The sequence below is a fragment of the Sapajus apella genome, unplaced genomic scaffold (assembly GCF_009761245.1).
Source record: "Sapajus apella isolate SASKATOON/1434 unplaced genomic scaffold, GSC_monkey_1.0 scaffold74, whole genome shotgun sequence".
Taxonomy (NCBI): Eukaryota; Metazoa; Chordata; class Mammalia; order Primates; family Cebidae; genus Sapajus; species Sapajus apella.
Window position 1 is genome coordinate 9,649,557 of NW_022437014.1, and position 15,805 is coordinate 9,665,361.

Below are 15,805 nucleotides of genomic sequence, written 5' to 3' on the forward strand. Positions count from 1 at the left end.
CTTCGACTCTAGAGCTGCCTCGGTTTGATACCAGAGTGCCTGTGGGAGCGGAAGTTGAGCCCTGGGCGGGAGAACCCCAGAGAGTCATCTCTCCGGATCTCTCAGCACAGAGTAGCCCAGGGTGGAGGGGAAGTGGACCAGAAGGGGAGGCCCCAGCAAGTGCAAGGTACAGAATCTGTCTCTGTGGAAGGCTTCACTGGGGACCTCTGGTTTCATTGCCACTGCCCTTTATCTGAGGCTCTTTTTGCCCAAAAAAGGCTTAATGAAATAAGCTGCCACTTTTTTCAGATTCCCACTTTTTTCAGATTCCCACTTTGTGAAGTCTTTATTCACAAGCGAGAAACCAGAAGACCGGTTATTGACTTGTCTTATTTTGGCAAATGATTTGCTTTCCTAACAAAAAAATGTTGTTGTTTTTTTTTTTCAAATCCCAAGTACATGACAGATGAGTACAGAAAGGAAGTTTTTAGGAACGATTTTGAATGACAAAGCTTATGTCTCAGAATTTAAAACTTGGTGAAAATAATCCATGCCTTATAAAAGCAAGTGTCAATTGAATTCAGAATAATATATAGAAAAATAATAGCAAATAATTATATGGCCTTGGCTGGGTATAGTGGCTCACTCCTGTAATCCCAGCACTTTGGGAGGCCAAGGCAAGCAGATCACCTGAGGTCGGGAGTTCAAGACCGGCCTGACCAACATGAAGAAACCCCGTCTGTACTAAAAATACAAAATTAGCTGGGCATGATAGGGAGCCTGTAGTCCCGGCTACTCAGGAGGCTGAGGCAGGAGAATCACTTGAACCTGGGAGGTAGAGGTTGCAGTGAGCCAAGATTATGCGCCACTGCACTCCAACTTGGGCAACAAGAGCAAAACTCCATCTCAAAAAAAAAAAAACCAATAATAATTATACGGCATTTGTGTGTCAGCTTCTGTTCTAGACTTGTATATTAGCTTTAAATCCTCACAGAACCCCTGTGACATGGTGCTACTGTTATCTTCAATGTAGGGGGAGGAATCAAGGCATAAAGACGTTACTTTAATTTCTTGGCGGGGGGGGGATCACTCCACCAATAAGATCAGTGCTGGGATTGGAACTCAGGCCACCTGACGAATAGCATGATATTCGAACTGGGACTCACTGCCCAGTGCCCCCTATTTAACTTGTAAAGCTGTCCCTAATATAGCCCTCCAGTAATGATGATGAAGATGACAGTGATTATGTCCCAAGTCATCATTTACATAATTTCATGTACATTATTCTTTCGGGATTGATAACACAGACAATACTATAGCCAATCTACAGATGAAAAAGCAGAAAGCAAAGACATGACTTACTCAGGGAGAGGCCATCAGGAAGAGGCAGAGAGGGGACTGGAATCAAGGCTTTCCCTTGTCCTCTGTCCCCCACCCCACACCTCTGCTCAGCACCGGCCAAGAGGAGTTTCTGTCTTCTAGCCACGTGTGTGTCAGGCTCATGTGTAAAGGACATGCCTCATACAAACTCATAGCTATTTAAGAGTAAACAGCCTGATTAAGTAGTATCCACAGGACAGCGCCACTGCATCACACAGCAGTTATTTAAGAAAGAGCCAATTAGTTAGGGCGTTCAAATGTGTATACATAATCATAGCTTCCCTCTGGGAACAGCACAGGGTTAGCTCTAGAGGCAAACCCCTTTTCACATAGCATACTTCTCTGGGAACTAGGTCAAAATGTAACATGTAGTCAAGAAAATTGCTTGTTTTCATGGAGAACTTTCTCCCCCAGGCAGCCACACCAGAATCTCTCTGGGATAGGTCATCATTACCTGGCCTTCTCCTTAAGGAGTGCCAGCTTGGGCATCAGCCCCCAGGGGCATCTTTAAAAGAATTAAGTACCACTTGATACCTGGAGGGGGACAATGCCCTCCGCCATTAAGCAAACCTGTAGAGCCTAAGTCTCAGCCTCCAAGGCTGGTTTCTAGGGAGCGACAAGGGGGTCTGTGGCGCATTTCTGAAAATGAAGATAAAATCCTACAAAGGTTTATATTACAGAAATTCCATACTTGAACAATAAAAGGAGTTTAGTGTGGAACATGAAGAGTTCTATGGAAACGGTGTTAGTGGGACATTCTGAAACTCTAGCAGACTGCTGTAGTCAGGAGGAATTCCTCATTGGTCCATCTGGGAGCGGCTCTGGGGAGGTACTTGCTGATGTTCCAAAGTTTGCTCTCAGGAAGCAATTGCCCCCACAGAGGAGGAGATAGCCAAGGGCACCCAGAGCATTGGGTCCTCTGAGACACCAGGGTACTTGGATAAGTTTAAGAAGTGCCAGGCATTGGGGTTTGACATTCCACTTGCAGTCTGCTTTTGAATAAGATATTATGTTATTCCTCAATCTGCCTTGCTGAAAAATGGTTTTATATATATATATATTCAAATTCAGATAGCTACAGACATTTTTAGTCTAGGATCTAGTATTATTTTAAATTGTTATCTTCCACAGAAGAAATTCTTAATCTCATGTACTTCTTCATTGCCTCTGTTTCTTTTTGAAAAATAACTTGAATTACTGGCTCTGGGAATTAAAATTTCAAAACTTCCTTTTGAGCTGAAGGGATGTGAACAGCTCTTCCAGGGCTTCGTCATTTTAGCCCAGCCTGAGGATGGTGATGATGAATAATCGCTGTCTTATGTGCGAGTGGCGATTGACCCATCATAAAATACACAGGTGTATTATTGGGCTTGTACTCCATTTGTTCCTTCTGTGTTTGTAATGAAGTGAGGCTTCATTCAGTTTAGTTTTTGAGTTTAAAAAATTTTTTTTTTTTGAGACTAAGTTTCACTCTTGTCGCCCAGGCTGGAGTACAGTGGCTCAATCTCAGCTCACTGTAACCTCCACCTCCCAGGTTGAAGTCATTCTATCTCAGCCTCCTGAGTAGCTGGGATTACAGGCACTTACCACCATACCCAGCTGATCTTTTTAGTAGAGATGGGGTTTCACCAGGTTGACCAGGCTGGTCTTGAACTCCTGATCTCAGGTGATCCACCTGCCTCGGCCTCCCAAAGTGCTGGGATTACAGTGTAAGCCACTGTGCCTCGCCGATTTTTTTATTTTTTCATACAGGGTCTCACTCTGTTTCCCAGGCTGGAGTGCAGTGACATGATCACAGCTCACTGCAGCCTCGACTTATGCTCCAGCAATCCTCCCACCTCAGCCTCCCGATTGCTGGGACTACAGGCGTGTGCCACCACGCCCACCTAATTTTTGTATTTTTTGCAGAGACAGGGTTTTGCCATATTGGCCAGGCTGGTCTTGAACTCCTGGGCCCAAGCATTCTACCCGCCTTGTCTTCCCAGAGTGCTGGGATCACAGGCATGAGACACAGCACCCAGCCAAGTTTTGAACATTTCATAATCACTTAAGTACCACTGGGAATTTTTAAAAACTGACTTAATAAAGTTAACAGCATCAGTCCAGGCACATGCTGCTTCCCCCAGCCCATTTAGCTGCAGAAATTAAGGAAAACAGGTTCTTGCCAAGAATCACTCTTGATTCACCAATAAAATAATTTTTTTTCTTCACCAACAAAATAATTTTTTTTCTAATCTGAGGGAATAACTGGGTTGTCTTGTGCAGGTGTGCTATGGTTCACTTTTCTATAATAAACTTGCTGAAGCTTTCCCCATTAATCTTTAGCCTCAAGATTTGCTGGCTGGCTCACGCCTGTAATCCCAGCACTTTGCGAGGCCGAGGCAGGCTGATTGCTTGAGCCCAGGAAATTGAGACCAACCTGGGCAACATAACAAGAGACCTCATCTCTAAAAAAATAATGACATAAAACGGTGGTTCCCTGGTCATTAAACCATTGTTCTTGACTGGCAGCTGCCTGTACATTTCTGGTCCTGATGTTCCAGAAATGCCTTTCTCCCTGAGCTGGGGCACACCTTCCTGGCTGAGCCATTGCACTGGGCTTTCCCCTGTGGCAGTCAGGAGGGATTTATAAAAGCACATATTTAGGTTGAATCATGTAAAATTGCCAGTCTTAAACCATCTCTAACCTTTAAAAGTGGTAATTAGTTTCAATCTAATAGGGTACCCAGGGACCTTGGTTCCTCCTAGGCTCTGAAAGATAAGATCAGCCGTTTGTGGTGGAACCATGTAATAAGAATGATTACAGTTCAATTGTCAAAGTCTTTTTGTGGGTTGTGTCCTATTTACTGTACAAATTTAGGAGGTTGTGTCATCTCTCTGGTTTACCCTCCTCAATAAAGTGGGCTGGGGTCAAAGTACTTTGAAACAATCCTATACTCTCTGCGTTGTAAGCTTAGATTTATTTGAACCTAATGGCAAACCTGGAGGACCACAGGGCTGGTAGAATTGCTCAGAGAGGTTTAGAGACCTGTGCAAGGTCAAGGTCTCAGAGTAAATGAGTAAGGGAGACGTTTGGAGCCCAAATCTCCTACCTTCTGTTCTCCACCCTGACATTCCATACTGCTAGGTAGAGAGTAAGCCATACAATGAAGCCCCTGTGGGGGCGAGTTCCAGGGTTGTGGCACGTCACCTCTTTGTTTTAGGACATTGCCCTGTGCATGATACACTACGCAGCAGTGGTTCCAGTGTGTGCCATGGCAGTAGTAGCCAGGAGTGAAGAACCTGGGCTCTGCAGTCAGCACTGCCAAGTTCATATCCCAGCTCCATCACTTCTCAGCAAGTTATGGCATGTGTCTCCTCTGTGCCCAGACTCCTCCTCTAAAAGCAGAGGCTCCAGCCCTACCTGTAAGGCTGCAGTAAGGCTGGAGTTCATGTGCATGGGAAGTACTTCGAACTGTGCCTGACACCCAGAAAGAGATCAGGAAATGTTTGTGCTATTTTATTCTTATTATAACTGCTACAGATATTACTGTTTCATTGAGAAATCAAAATCAGTATTAAGGTGCTGTCTGGTTTTTCTAAAAGTGTAGTTTTTAAAATGCTGATCTTTTAATTGGGGTTTTAGTGTTTGGGGGAAATTTTAAGTAATCACCTTGCCCCCTCCTCCTGTAGATATGTGTGTGTGTTTGTATGTATTCATCTGAGACAGGAGCTCTCTGTTGCACAGGCTGTAATGCACTGGCACCATCACAGCTCACCGCAGCTCTGACCTCCTGGGCTCAAGCCATCCTCCCACCTCAGCCTCATGAGTAGCTGGGACTATAGGCACATGCCACTATGCCGGGCCAATTTTATTTTTTGTAGAGACAAAGTCTCACTATGTTGCCCAAGCTGGTCTTGAACTCCTGGGTTCAAGAGATTCTCCCCCTTCAGCCTCCAAAGTGCTGGGATTACAGGCGAGAGTTACCACACCTGGCTTTACTGTCTCCTTTTACTGTGTGGCAGGACGCCTAGCAGCTTGCCTGAGACCTCATAGCCTGAATCATTACTTTATCCCCTCTCTCCACTACCCCTGGCCCTTCCTTAGATGTGGAAGGCATGTGCAGTTGGGGGGACCAGCCTAGAATTTTCAGTTGCTCTCACTTCTCTTACTTCAGAAGACAGCATTTATCAGATCATCCTCAGATGGGGGCCACTCATGAAAGCCATGTGAGGCTCCTGGGTTGAACCAGCACGTGTCTGCATATTTTACGTGAAATGTAGAAGGCAAGGCACAGATCCTCCTTGTGTTAATCTCCCCAGGAAGGAGTAGAAAATCCATCTTGAGATAGCAGATCTGTGCTTGGAAACATTTCAGTAAGCCGGGCCGGCCAGGGCCCTCTTACTGGGTGTCAGGCACCGTTCGGAGCACTTTCTGGGCACATTAACTGCAAGCTTACCATACATTACAGGTAGGGCTGTGAGCCTCTGCTTATAAGGGAGCACACTGGGTGCAGAGGAGTCACACGACATAACTTGCCAAGTCCCAGGGTTTCGAAGTGATGGGGCTGGGACATGAACTTGGCAGTGCTGACCGCATAGCCCCAGTTCTTCATTACTGGGCTACGAATACCATGGCACTGCTTTTATGTAAACAAGTAAGTTTGCCGTGCGCCTGCCTTTCTCAGAGCACAAGCGTGAGGCACAATTGCTAGAACAGTATTAGGATTTTTTCTGATGCTAGCCTAACTTCACAGGAACACGTTGGTATGGAGTTCCCACCTTGCAGCATGAGTGTGGCGCACAGCGTCTCAATGCTCCTTCATGTTCTCTTGCCTGCCTCTCAACCCTGGACACTGTCTTTCAGGAAGAAGAATCCAGCTGTGCACATAAAACCCCTGCCGCCCATTCTTGGGGTGCCCCCAGCCAAAGCTCTCCCTCCCCCTCCTCCTCCTCATCCTCTCTTTTTCAGCCATCCTGGGCTCCTCACTTTGCACCCTTGTGTGCCATGTGGTGATGTCAGCACATCTCACGGTGGCTTGCTTTGTGGCTCCTGTGCTGGCCGCCACTGTCATGTCAGGAGGACTGGGAGCTCTAGAAAGGCTGTCGCTTTACACACGGAGTGACCAGTGTGCGAATTTTGAACCCCTCTGTTAGCCTCACCCAGCATCTAGGGGGTTGGTGTTTTGGAAAAATGGATATTGAGTGTGAGCTTGTGGTTTGGGGAAAAGATCAGCCATTCCACGGGAACAGCTTGCAGAAAATTGTTTCACACAGGTGTGATGTGTTCAACTGTGCCAGATGTCTCAGGCCATCCGATGGAAAGGATGGGACGGAACTGAGAGACAGTCATTCCTGACAAGAAACGAGGTTCACCATAGATGCGCCCAGAGCCCCGTTCCTACCCTAATTCTAGAGAATTGATTAATGGCCTGGTGGGTTTTTTTCTGTGAACTTACAAAGAATGCTTGGTGAGCCCCATGTGCTTTATTCTCTCCCCATGTTGGGTGGTGGGGTTTATTGAAAGGTTGGGGTACAGGAGGGGACTGTGCACAAATGTCTGGAGACAAGCAGAAATGGGGGGCCTCTATTCCACTAACTTGACCCTTTCCTTTTAATGTGATGAGGTTAACTTTGTGGGTTGAGTTCTACCCTCCTGATATCAGAAATAGTAGGCTCCAGTCTCCAGCCAGCCACGCATTAGCAGCACAGCCTCAGAATGTCAACTGTTTTGTGTTTCAACTTTTCCACCTGCAAAAGGATCCTAATATCTTTTCCTGCATCATCCTGGGCCGATTTGAAAATGTAGGAAAGACTGTGTGAAAATCATGTCCCGAGCCCCATCAGAGAAAGTTATTTTGAAATGTCAGTGGCAGCCGCTTGCACCCAGGGCTGCGCGGTCCACATGTGCTTCGTGGAGGCTGGCCAGGCCTTCCTGTCCTGCATTCCCAGCGTTTTTACTTTCTGAGTAATCCCTACCACATCCACCGCATGGAAGAATTGAGGCTCTTAGCTTCTGCCCACACAGATGCAGATGTCAGCCATCCATAGTACAAGAAAAGGAGAGGCATTCTACACTTTCTGCCTTAAACATACGCAGTGTTTCACGAAGGTCCAGCCCAGGCCCTGGTGCCCGGGGTGGAAGCAACAAAGCACTTCCTACCGCCACTCATGGTGTTACTCAGTCTAAAAGCTAAAAGGGCATCACCAGACCCTGTCGGGAAGCCTCCGTTTTCATGTGAGGAACATGAGACCCAGAACAGGGAGGCCCTTATCCAGAGTCGCAGAGCAGATTATCGGGAAACGCTGGGCAGAACTGGAACCCGTGTCTGCTGACCCACAGGCTAGACTTTTCTCCCCACTCTGCTTCCATGGGGTGGGTGCAAGGGCAGTGACTACAGGGAGGAGGGACCAGGATCAGGAGGAGGAGATGGTGTCCGGCAAGTGAGGAATGAGAGGGGCCTAAAGATGTTCACAGCCAGGGCTTCCCCCAGCCTGGTCCCCTCACCCACTCTCCAGCTCCCCTAGGACTCCTAAGCACCTGGGGGGTGTGGGGTGCCACCAGTGCCTACCCCTTCCTGGCCTTGTAAAGCCATAGGGGACACCGGGCTGGATGCTAAGTCCCGGGGCATCAGACAGGGAAACAGGCCCCAGTCCCTCCAGCTTTCATGCTAGGGAAGGTGCAGGCAGCTTGGGGCTCTCCAGCCCAGTGTGGCAGTGCACCCTGAAGACGGCATGGGATTCCCAGGGGGAGAAGCCCAGGATGCTTGGGCAGAGACCAGCATGGAACGGGGAGAAGTGAGGCCCATGGCTTTAGAGCCAGGCTGACCTAGGTTTAAGGCCCTACTCTGAGTGAGCCTAAGCATTATTTAACCTCTCTTAGGTTAAGGATAATTCCTTCACCTCATGGAGTCAATATAAGGATCAAATGAGAGGATATTTGTAAGATACCTACGTGTTCAATAACTGTTGGCTAAAATCAAAATGAACAGAAAGGCATCAGGTGGCAGGTGGCAGCAGGTGCCAGTGCACCTCCCATACCTGTCCCATGGACCAGCATCTGTTCTCTGTGGCATGGGTGGACCCTGTCAATCTCCTCCAAGCTCCTGCTTCACAGATGGCTTTATTAGGCATCTTCAGTTTCTGTCAGTCTCCTTCAGGGCCCTCCTTTACAGAGGTCAGTAAGCCCAAGGAGGCCAAGGACCCCCATGGTAGCACTCTGTGATGCCCAGTGTCTGACCCCTCCTTTGATCCGTCTCTTCCAGATTCATGTGCTCCCAGCTGCCAAATCAGGTCCTGAAGAGCATCAGCATCATCGACAGCCCCGGCATCCTTTCTGGGGAAAAGCAGCGCATCAGCCGAGGTCAGTGCCTGTCCCCGCCCCTCCCCACCAAGTGCTGGCTGAGGCCCTTTCTGCTGTGAGCAGAGGATTTCTCTTCCCACCTTATTCTGTCTGTCCCCCAGGAAAGCCGTTGGGCAGCTGAAGGGGCCCCAAGAGTCAACCAGGAGGTCATAGCATCAAAGATTCTGCCCCTCCAGGGGCTTATATTCTGTGAGAAAGACATTTGTCAAGCTACACATGAGTAAACGGTAGATGAGGACTGGAATAAACACTGGGAGATATTGGGATGTCAGGGGACCTCGCTTGGCCTTGGGGCGTTGAGAGAGGCTCCCAGAGGAAGCCGCATTGGAACTGTGATCTGAAGGAGTAGGAATTACCTAAGGGAAGCTTGGGGGTGAGGAGAGAGACTGTGATGCCTTTGGAGGGGATCTGTGAAGAATAGAAATTGCTTATGCAGAAGAGGACATGGGGTTTCTCCAGCCTCCATGAGGCAAGGCCAAGGCAACAGCTGCTTCTAAGCCTGTGCTTTGTAGTCAAAACAGATGGGCCCGCTGGGTGTGGTGACTCATGCCTATAATCCCAGCACTTTGGGAGGCCGAGGCAGGTAGATCAGCTGAGGTCAGGAATTCGAGACCAGCCTGGCCAACAAGGTGAAACCCCATCTCTACTAAAAATACAAAAATTAATCGGGCATGGTGGTACACACCTGTAGTCCTAACTATAGTCCTAGCTACTTGGGAGGCTGAGGCACGCGAATCACTTGAACCTGGGAGGTGGAGGCTGTGGTGAGCTGAGATCACACCACTGCACTCCAGCCTGGGTGACAGAACAAGACTGCATCTCAAGGAAAAAGAAAAAAAGGACTGGGCACAGTGGCTCACGCCTGTAATCCCAATGCTTTGGGAGGCCGAGGTGGGCAGATCACCTAAGATCAGGAGTTCCAGACCAGCCTGGCCAACACAGTGAAACCCCGTCTCTACTAAAAGTGCAAAAAATTAGCTGGGCGTGGTGGCGCGCACCTGTAATCCTAGCTACTCGTGAGGCTGAGGCAGTATAATCACTTGAACCTGGGAGGCGGAGGTTGCAGTGAGCCAAGATTGTACCACTGCACTCCAGTCTGGGCAACAAGAGTGAAACTCCATCTCAAAAAAAAAAAAAAAAAAAAAAAAACAGATGGGCCTGCTGTCTGTCTCCCTCCCTCCTGGAGGAAGGGGACATCAGGGCAGACCAGAGGACAGAGTTGACTTGTGGAGAGGAAATGCATGACCGGGAGGGTCAGGATGGGATTCCTGCCATCACAGTTCCAGAGACAGGTCAAGAAATTCCCTCTCCCAGGCCCTTGAAACAAAGGCAGATTGCTGGGAGGGAGGAGTTGGAGCAGATGCATTGCTGCTGTCACTTCTGGCTGAGAACTCTTCACAACCCCTTGAACAACAAGTCCGTAGCACTGTGTTGAGAAGTCAGGGCATGCCAAGGTTGAACAGCAGCCTGTGTGGGGTCATGGCCACAGGTCACGACCAGGCAGTGAACACCCCACAGCTCACAAAGCAGAAGTGAGGTTGCACAGGCCAGCGAGGGTCCCGTGACAGGGAAAGAAAGGGTAAAGAAAGGGATTCTAAGGCCAATAAGCCCCCCTTTCTCATGGCATTTTGGGAATGCTACCTCTGCTTCTCCGTGGCCCCCGCAGAGAGCCTCCAGGGCTCACCTGCTGTGCCTCCACGGCTTCAGTCAGGGACTTCCCAGCTAAGCAAGCGCCATCAAGGCCACCCTTCTTGGGCCTCCAAGAACCTTGCAATTATAGGACAAAACAGGTTAGTGCTATTCTCATGAGTATCTTGTTGGCTTTATTTTCTATTATAAAAGTATAGATATTTGTTGCAAAGGATTCAATGAATAAAAATGTAAAAAAACTCACCGTGACAGATAAGTTACTAATGGTTTTCTCTTGCTTCTTAGAGACTTTTTCCTGCGCATATGCAAACACATTTCTAACAGCAATGGGATTACCATGCGCATTTTCTGCAACTTGATTTTTCCTCATAACAGTCTATCTTCGATATCATTCCATGCCAGTATATTCAGATTATTTCATTTCCTTTAATAGCTGCTTGGGTTCCGGTAGAGGGACATAATAAAGTTCATTTTGCTGATTTGTGGACATCATGACCGTTAATAGTTTTTTATGCTTGCGAATAGTACTGTATATAGTCATCTTTTTATGTGTATCTTTATGCCTCAGTGCCAATCAAAATTTTTTAAAGAGTCAGTTTAGGACCATTAATTTAGCCCCAGAAAGGCGGCTCTGTGGATCGTATGTTTTATTTTAATAGGAAAATAAAGCAGGCCCCTGTTCCACAGCTCTTCTGAGCTGCCCATGTTTCACTACTTCTCCATTTCTGACTGAATATGCCGGAGAAATATGTGGTCCTGGTAAATCTTTCTTTTTGCCTCTAAATTTTGGCTTCCGCCATATGCATTTGTTTTCATAGGTCTTTAGCCAACTCTGTTCACGCATGTCTTGCAGCATCTCTCCTTTGCTTAGTAACCATAAGTGTCTTTGAAACTGTAGCTCCCTTACAGTAGTGTTGACACATGGATTAGTGCTTCCAGAATGCTTTAAAGATCAGTTCTTTGTGTCACTTTATAATATGATCTGACTCATATCCTGATCTGACTAACTGTGGCATATACTCACCCACATCCTATGCACAGAAATAGCACATATGTTCCAGCCAGTCGGCGGTCTCTGCCACACTGACGGACACAGCAACAGGTGGGAAGGACTCAGAGCCACAAGCAATGACAGCACAACAGGCCGCAGCCATACTTCCCAAGCCTGGGTGCAACACGGTGTTGGGGCGCAGCTGATGGTGAAAGTCACTCAGCTGACATTTTCAACACATTAACCCCAAAGAATGCGTGGTGTTGTAAAGCAGCTTCAGCTCAAATGATGGCAAACGGTGCTGTGTTCTCACATATGCTCACACCTACACCCAGCTTCACAAGACCAGCTTCATAAAACCACAGCCCCCCACCCCTTTGCCAGGAATTAATGTCAACATGGGATAATAAACTGGGTAAAATTTTTGTGACCCCCGCAAGATGTTTGAAGCATCCCCGTTGACTTTATTGACGGGTCTTTGCATCCTGTACAGGTATCGTGCCTGGGAAGGAGGAAAGGTGGCCGCTGGTGTGCCACCCTCCACTGCTCCTCCTTTCCCCTTTGTGTAGTTGATGATGAACCCTCAAAAGCTGAGTGACTGGCTGGGTGCGGTGGCTCACACCTACAATCCCAGCACTTTGAGAGGCCAAGGCAGGAGGGTCACGTGAGCTCAGGAGTTCAAGACAAGCTTGGCCAATATAGTAAGACCTCATCTCTATTTATTTTAAAAAAATAAAATAAAAAAGAATACATAGCATTCCAGGGGAGTAAACGTCATCTAAATCTCCTGTTTAGGAGCTGTGTAAATGAAACCCATGAGGGCAACTGATATTGGAGCAAATTTTAGTATATTCCATATGGAAACTCGTTACCCCTCAAGTGTTCCTTAGTTCAATTATGGTTAGCAGAAAATCTTCTTTTTTTTTGAGATGGAGTCTCATTCTGTCACCCATACTGGAGTGCAATGGCACAATCTCAGCTCATTGCAACCTCTGCCTCTCAGGTTCAAGTGATTCTCCTGCCTCAACCTCCCAAGTAGCTGGGATTACAGGTGCTTGCCACCACACCTGGCTAATTTTTGTATTTTTAGTAGTGATGGGGTTTCACCATGTTGACCAGAGTGGTCTCAAACTCCTGACCTCAGGTTTTCTGTCTGCCTCGGCCTCCCAAAGTGCTGGGATTACAGACGTGAGCCACCATGGCTGGCTGTCAGCAGAAAATCGTTAGGGACAACAGACTAGGTTAGTTTAGTTACTAACCTGTAGCTTTCCTGGATGGCATGAAGGGTTGAATTCCCATTAAGCAAGGATAAAAATATTCTGATATATTTGTAATAATATTCTGATCAAGTAATAGCTTCCTTAAAGTCCTACAAACTTCTCTTGATTTCTTTTTTGGTATTTTAGTAGCCAATGAAAGAATGTTTGGATTTCTGCGGTTTTCTAAATTACTTTCTTGAAGTGTGTGGGTAAATCCGAGTTGATTCACTCTTCAGAACATCCTTTGCCCCTGACGACAGCAGCCAAACATTTGACTGTATGAGAAGAAACCTTTATCCACATGCACAGCGTTTTCTTTCCCACTCGACCTTTTACTATTCTGCCCCCTGAAATACTGTTTCCTAGAATACTGCGGATTCCATGCTGAACCTAAACAACATCTAGGATTTATTTGAACACAAGTGTGTTCCTAGCTACTTAGTATAAATCTCCGGATTCTGGCTCCGATCATAACATCCTTTGAAAAATTATAATGTAGCATCTGGTATGCTTGTCTATCTGTTTAGCACAATGGCATTTTCAAGGTGCTGTTTTGGCCGCGGATTATTCCTGTGGTTTCTTGAGAATAGGAGGTTTTACCTAGCGGCCAACAGACTTGATTTTGGTAATAGGCATAGTACAGCTTTTCCCTTTTAAAAATGTAAATAATTATAGAAGGAAAACACTCTATCTAAATTTTCTAACAGATCAACTTATTCTCTCAGGAACAACTGCTGTCAAATGAAAATTCGAGAGTGTCTTTTCCTGATGTTTAAGCCCTTGCCTCTAAATCCCAGCCTATTCATTATAAACCAGTGAATAGAACTGAGAAGACAATGAAAAATAAAGGGATAGAAAATGCCCTGCTAGTAAAAGCAATAGACAATAACAGTACATGAAACCAGGAGGGTTTAATTGCACTTCCAGTAACAGGACAGGCAGTAACAGAAGCTTCAGAATCGCTGATTACCATTTTGACATTTATATATAAACATCTTTAAGTTCTCTTAGGCAGTGCTAAGGGAATGTTAAGGAAAGCCCTCAAGAATCAAAAAGGTGCCTGTATAGTGAGGTAAACAGGAGCAGGCTGTTTCAGGGTCTGCCAGCACAGCTCAGGTGCTCAAATGCAATACAGGTTGAATGTCTTTAAACTGAAAATTCAAAACCCAAAATGCTCCAAAATCCAAAACTTTTTGACACGATGCCACAAGTGGAAAATTCTACATCTGACCTTATGTGATGGGGCACAATCCAAACTCTGTTTCATGCACAAAATTATTTTAAATGTTAAGTTTGTATATGATGTCCACGAAACATAAATGAATTTTGTGTTTAGGCTTGGGTTCCATTCCCAAGATCTCTCGTATATATGCAGACATTCCCAAATCAGAAAATCTGAAATCAGAAACACTTCGGGTCCCAACCTTTTTGGATAAGGTTTACTCAACTTGTATCTTAAAAGAATTGACAAAGCAGGCCGGGCACAATGGCTCACACCTGTAATCCCAGGACTGTGGAAGACCGATGCAGTGGGGATCTTGAGGTCAGGAGTTTGAGACCAGTCTGACTAACATGGTGAAACCCTGTCTCTACTAAAAATACAAAAATTAGATGGATATGGTTGTGGGCACCTGTAACCCCAGCTACTCAGGGGTCTGAGGCAGGAGAATTACTTGAACCCGGGAGGCGGAGGTTGCAGTGAGCCGAAATCGCACCACTGCACTCCAGCCTGGGTGACAGAGAGACTCGGTCCAAAAAAAAAAAAAAAAAATTTACAGAGCTAGGAAATTGGACCTGGAAATCTAAGCTGTGACTAATAGGGGTATAAAAAAACAATGAAAAAGGCACCAACAGACCACAATCAGGGAAATACAAATGCATCCACTTTTGAACTTTGGAGACAAAAGACCGGATTTTGAAGCTTGCCCAGGAAAGGAGAGAGAACAGTTAGAGATGTCCAGATAAGAATGACTTCCCCTCTCAGACTTTGGTAACAAGAAGGATTTGAGAGGAAAACACACATATATGCAAAAAAGGAATGAGCCTTTTTTCCTAAAAGACCAAGAACCCTCAATTCCCTTCCATTGGTCTATGTGCCTAACCTTCTGAAGGGCTGTTGTTGATCAGAGCCTGCTGGAGAGATGGGCGGGCTCACTGGCCAGCCAAGGCAAGGCGCTGTGGGCCGGTGTGCAGACAAAGCCAGCCAAGGACATGACACTCTTACCACAGCCTCTGCCTGGCTCAGAGTCGAAGGAGAGATAACTGTGGCTGCCCTTACTATCTCTTCTAGACGGAAGAGTGTGTGAAAGAACAGAGAGACATGTGGGCTCAGGGCCCTTGGAGGAGCGGGAGCTGTGCCTGTGGCTGGAATGTGGGGCCATGACAGGTGGGCGCACGTGGCACTAGACTCGAATTTGTCCTGAAGGCCACATGGAATACTGAGGGGTAGGAGGTATGGGAGGACATGGTAGAGAATTCTGTACATGTGTGCAGATCACGAAACCATTTTTGTATTTAGAGTTTGTGTTCAGTGACCTGACTGTGAGCTTTGTCTGGATTTGGCAGACAGAAAAGTGTCCATCCCTGGAGGCTAGGGCCCAACCCTGATGATTTGTTGGCAGATCCTGTTTTCCAGCCAGTGCTAAGGCCAGTCTGAGGTTGGGTTGTGAGGTCCTGGACCTCACCAGCTACTTGGGCCTCTCGCAGGAAATCCTGATTTCTTTTTGTTTCAGGGAAGTTTTGACAAATGCATCCATGACTCCTTTTCCGCTGGTGCCATGGGAAATTCCACACCACAAGTGTTGCCGCTTCTGGCTCTGATGTGAGCATATCACTACTGTGACTCACAACAGCATTCGCCAGCCCTGGCAGCAATTTTGAGTTTTTGTTAATATATCAAATGCATTATTGGTTGTGAGAAATGACTGCTTTTATCTAAACTTGAAGCCTAGACTTTTACATGAAAAACAAAAAATTTTATTTGATAGGGAGAAGGACACTTTACTTACTTTGCATATAGAGCATTTCATGCTTATGTTTATGATATAAAACATTTCACGGGATATCTCAGACATTGGGATACAGAAATTAATCAGAGAAAAACATTTGCTCCTTACTCTTTTGAGTAATAATAAGAATAACTAATACTCTCAGTGCATTGTTAAGTGCTTTCTGTATATTATTAATTCATTTGCCTCTCACAAA

The 15,805-nt window shown here is 46.4% G+C and overlaps 1 protein-coding gene across 1 annotated transcript in view; it reads left to right on the forward strand.

Annotated features, from left to right (window-relative positions):
- Positions 1-15,805, forward strand: part of EHD4 (EH domain containing 4) — an 83,642-nt gene that overhangs the window by 26,744 nt on the left and 41,093 nt on the right. The window contains exon 3 of the mRNA XM_032251204.1: positions 8,604-8,701. Within this exon, the coding sequence (XP_032107095.1) occupies positions 8,604-8,701 (98 nt within the window). The remainder of the gene's footprint in view (positions 1-8,603; positions 8,702-15,805) is intronic.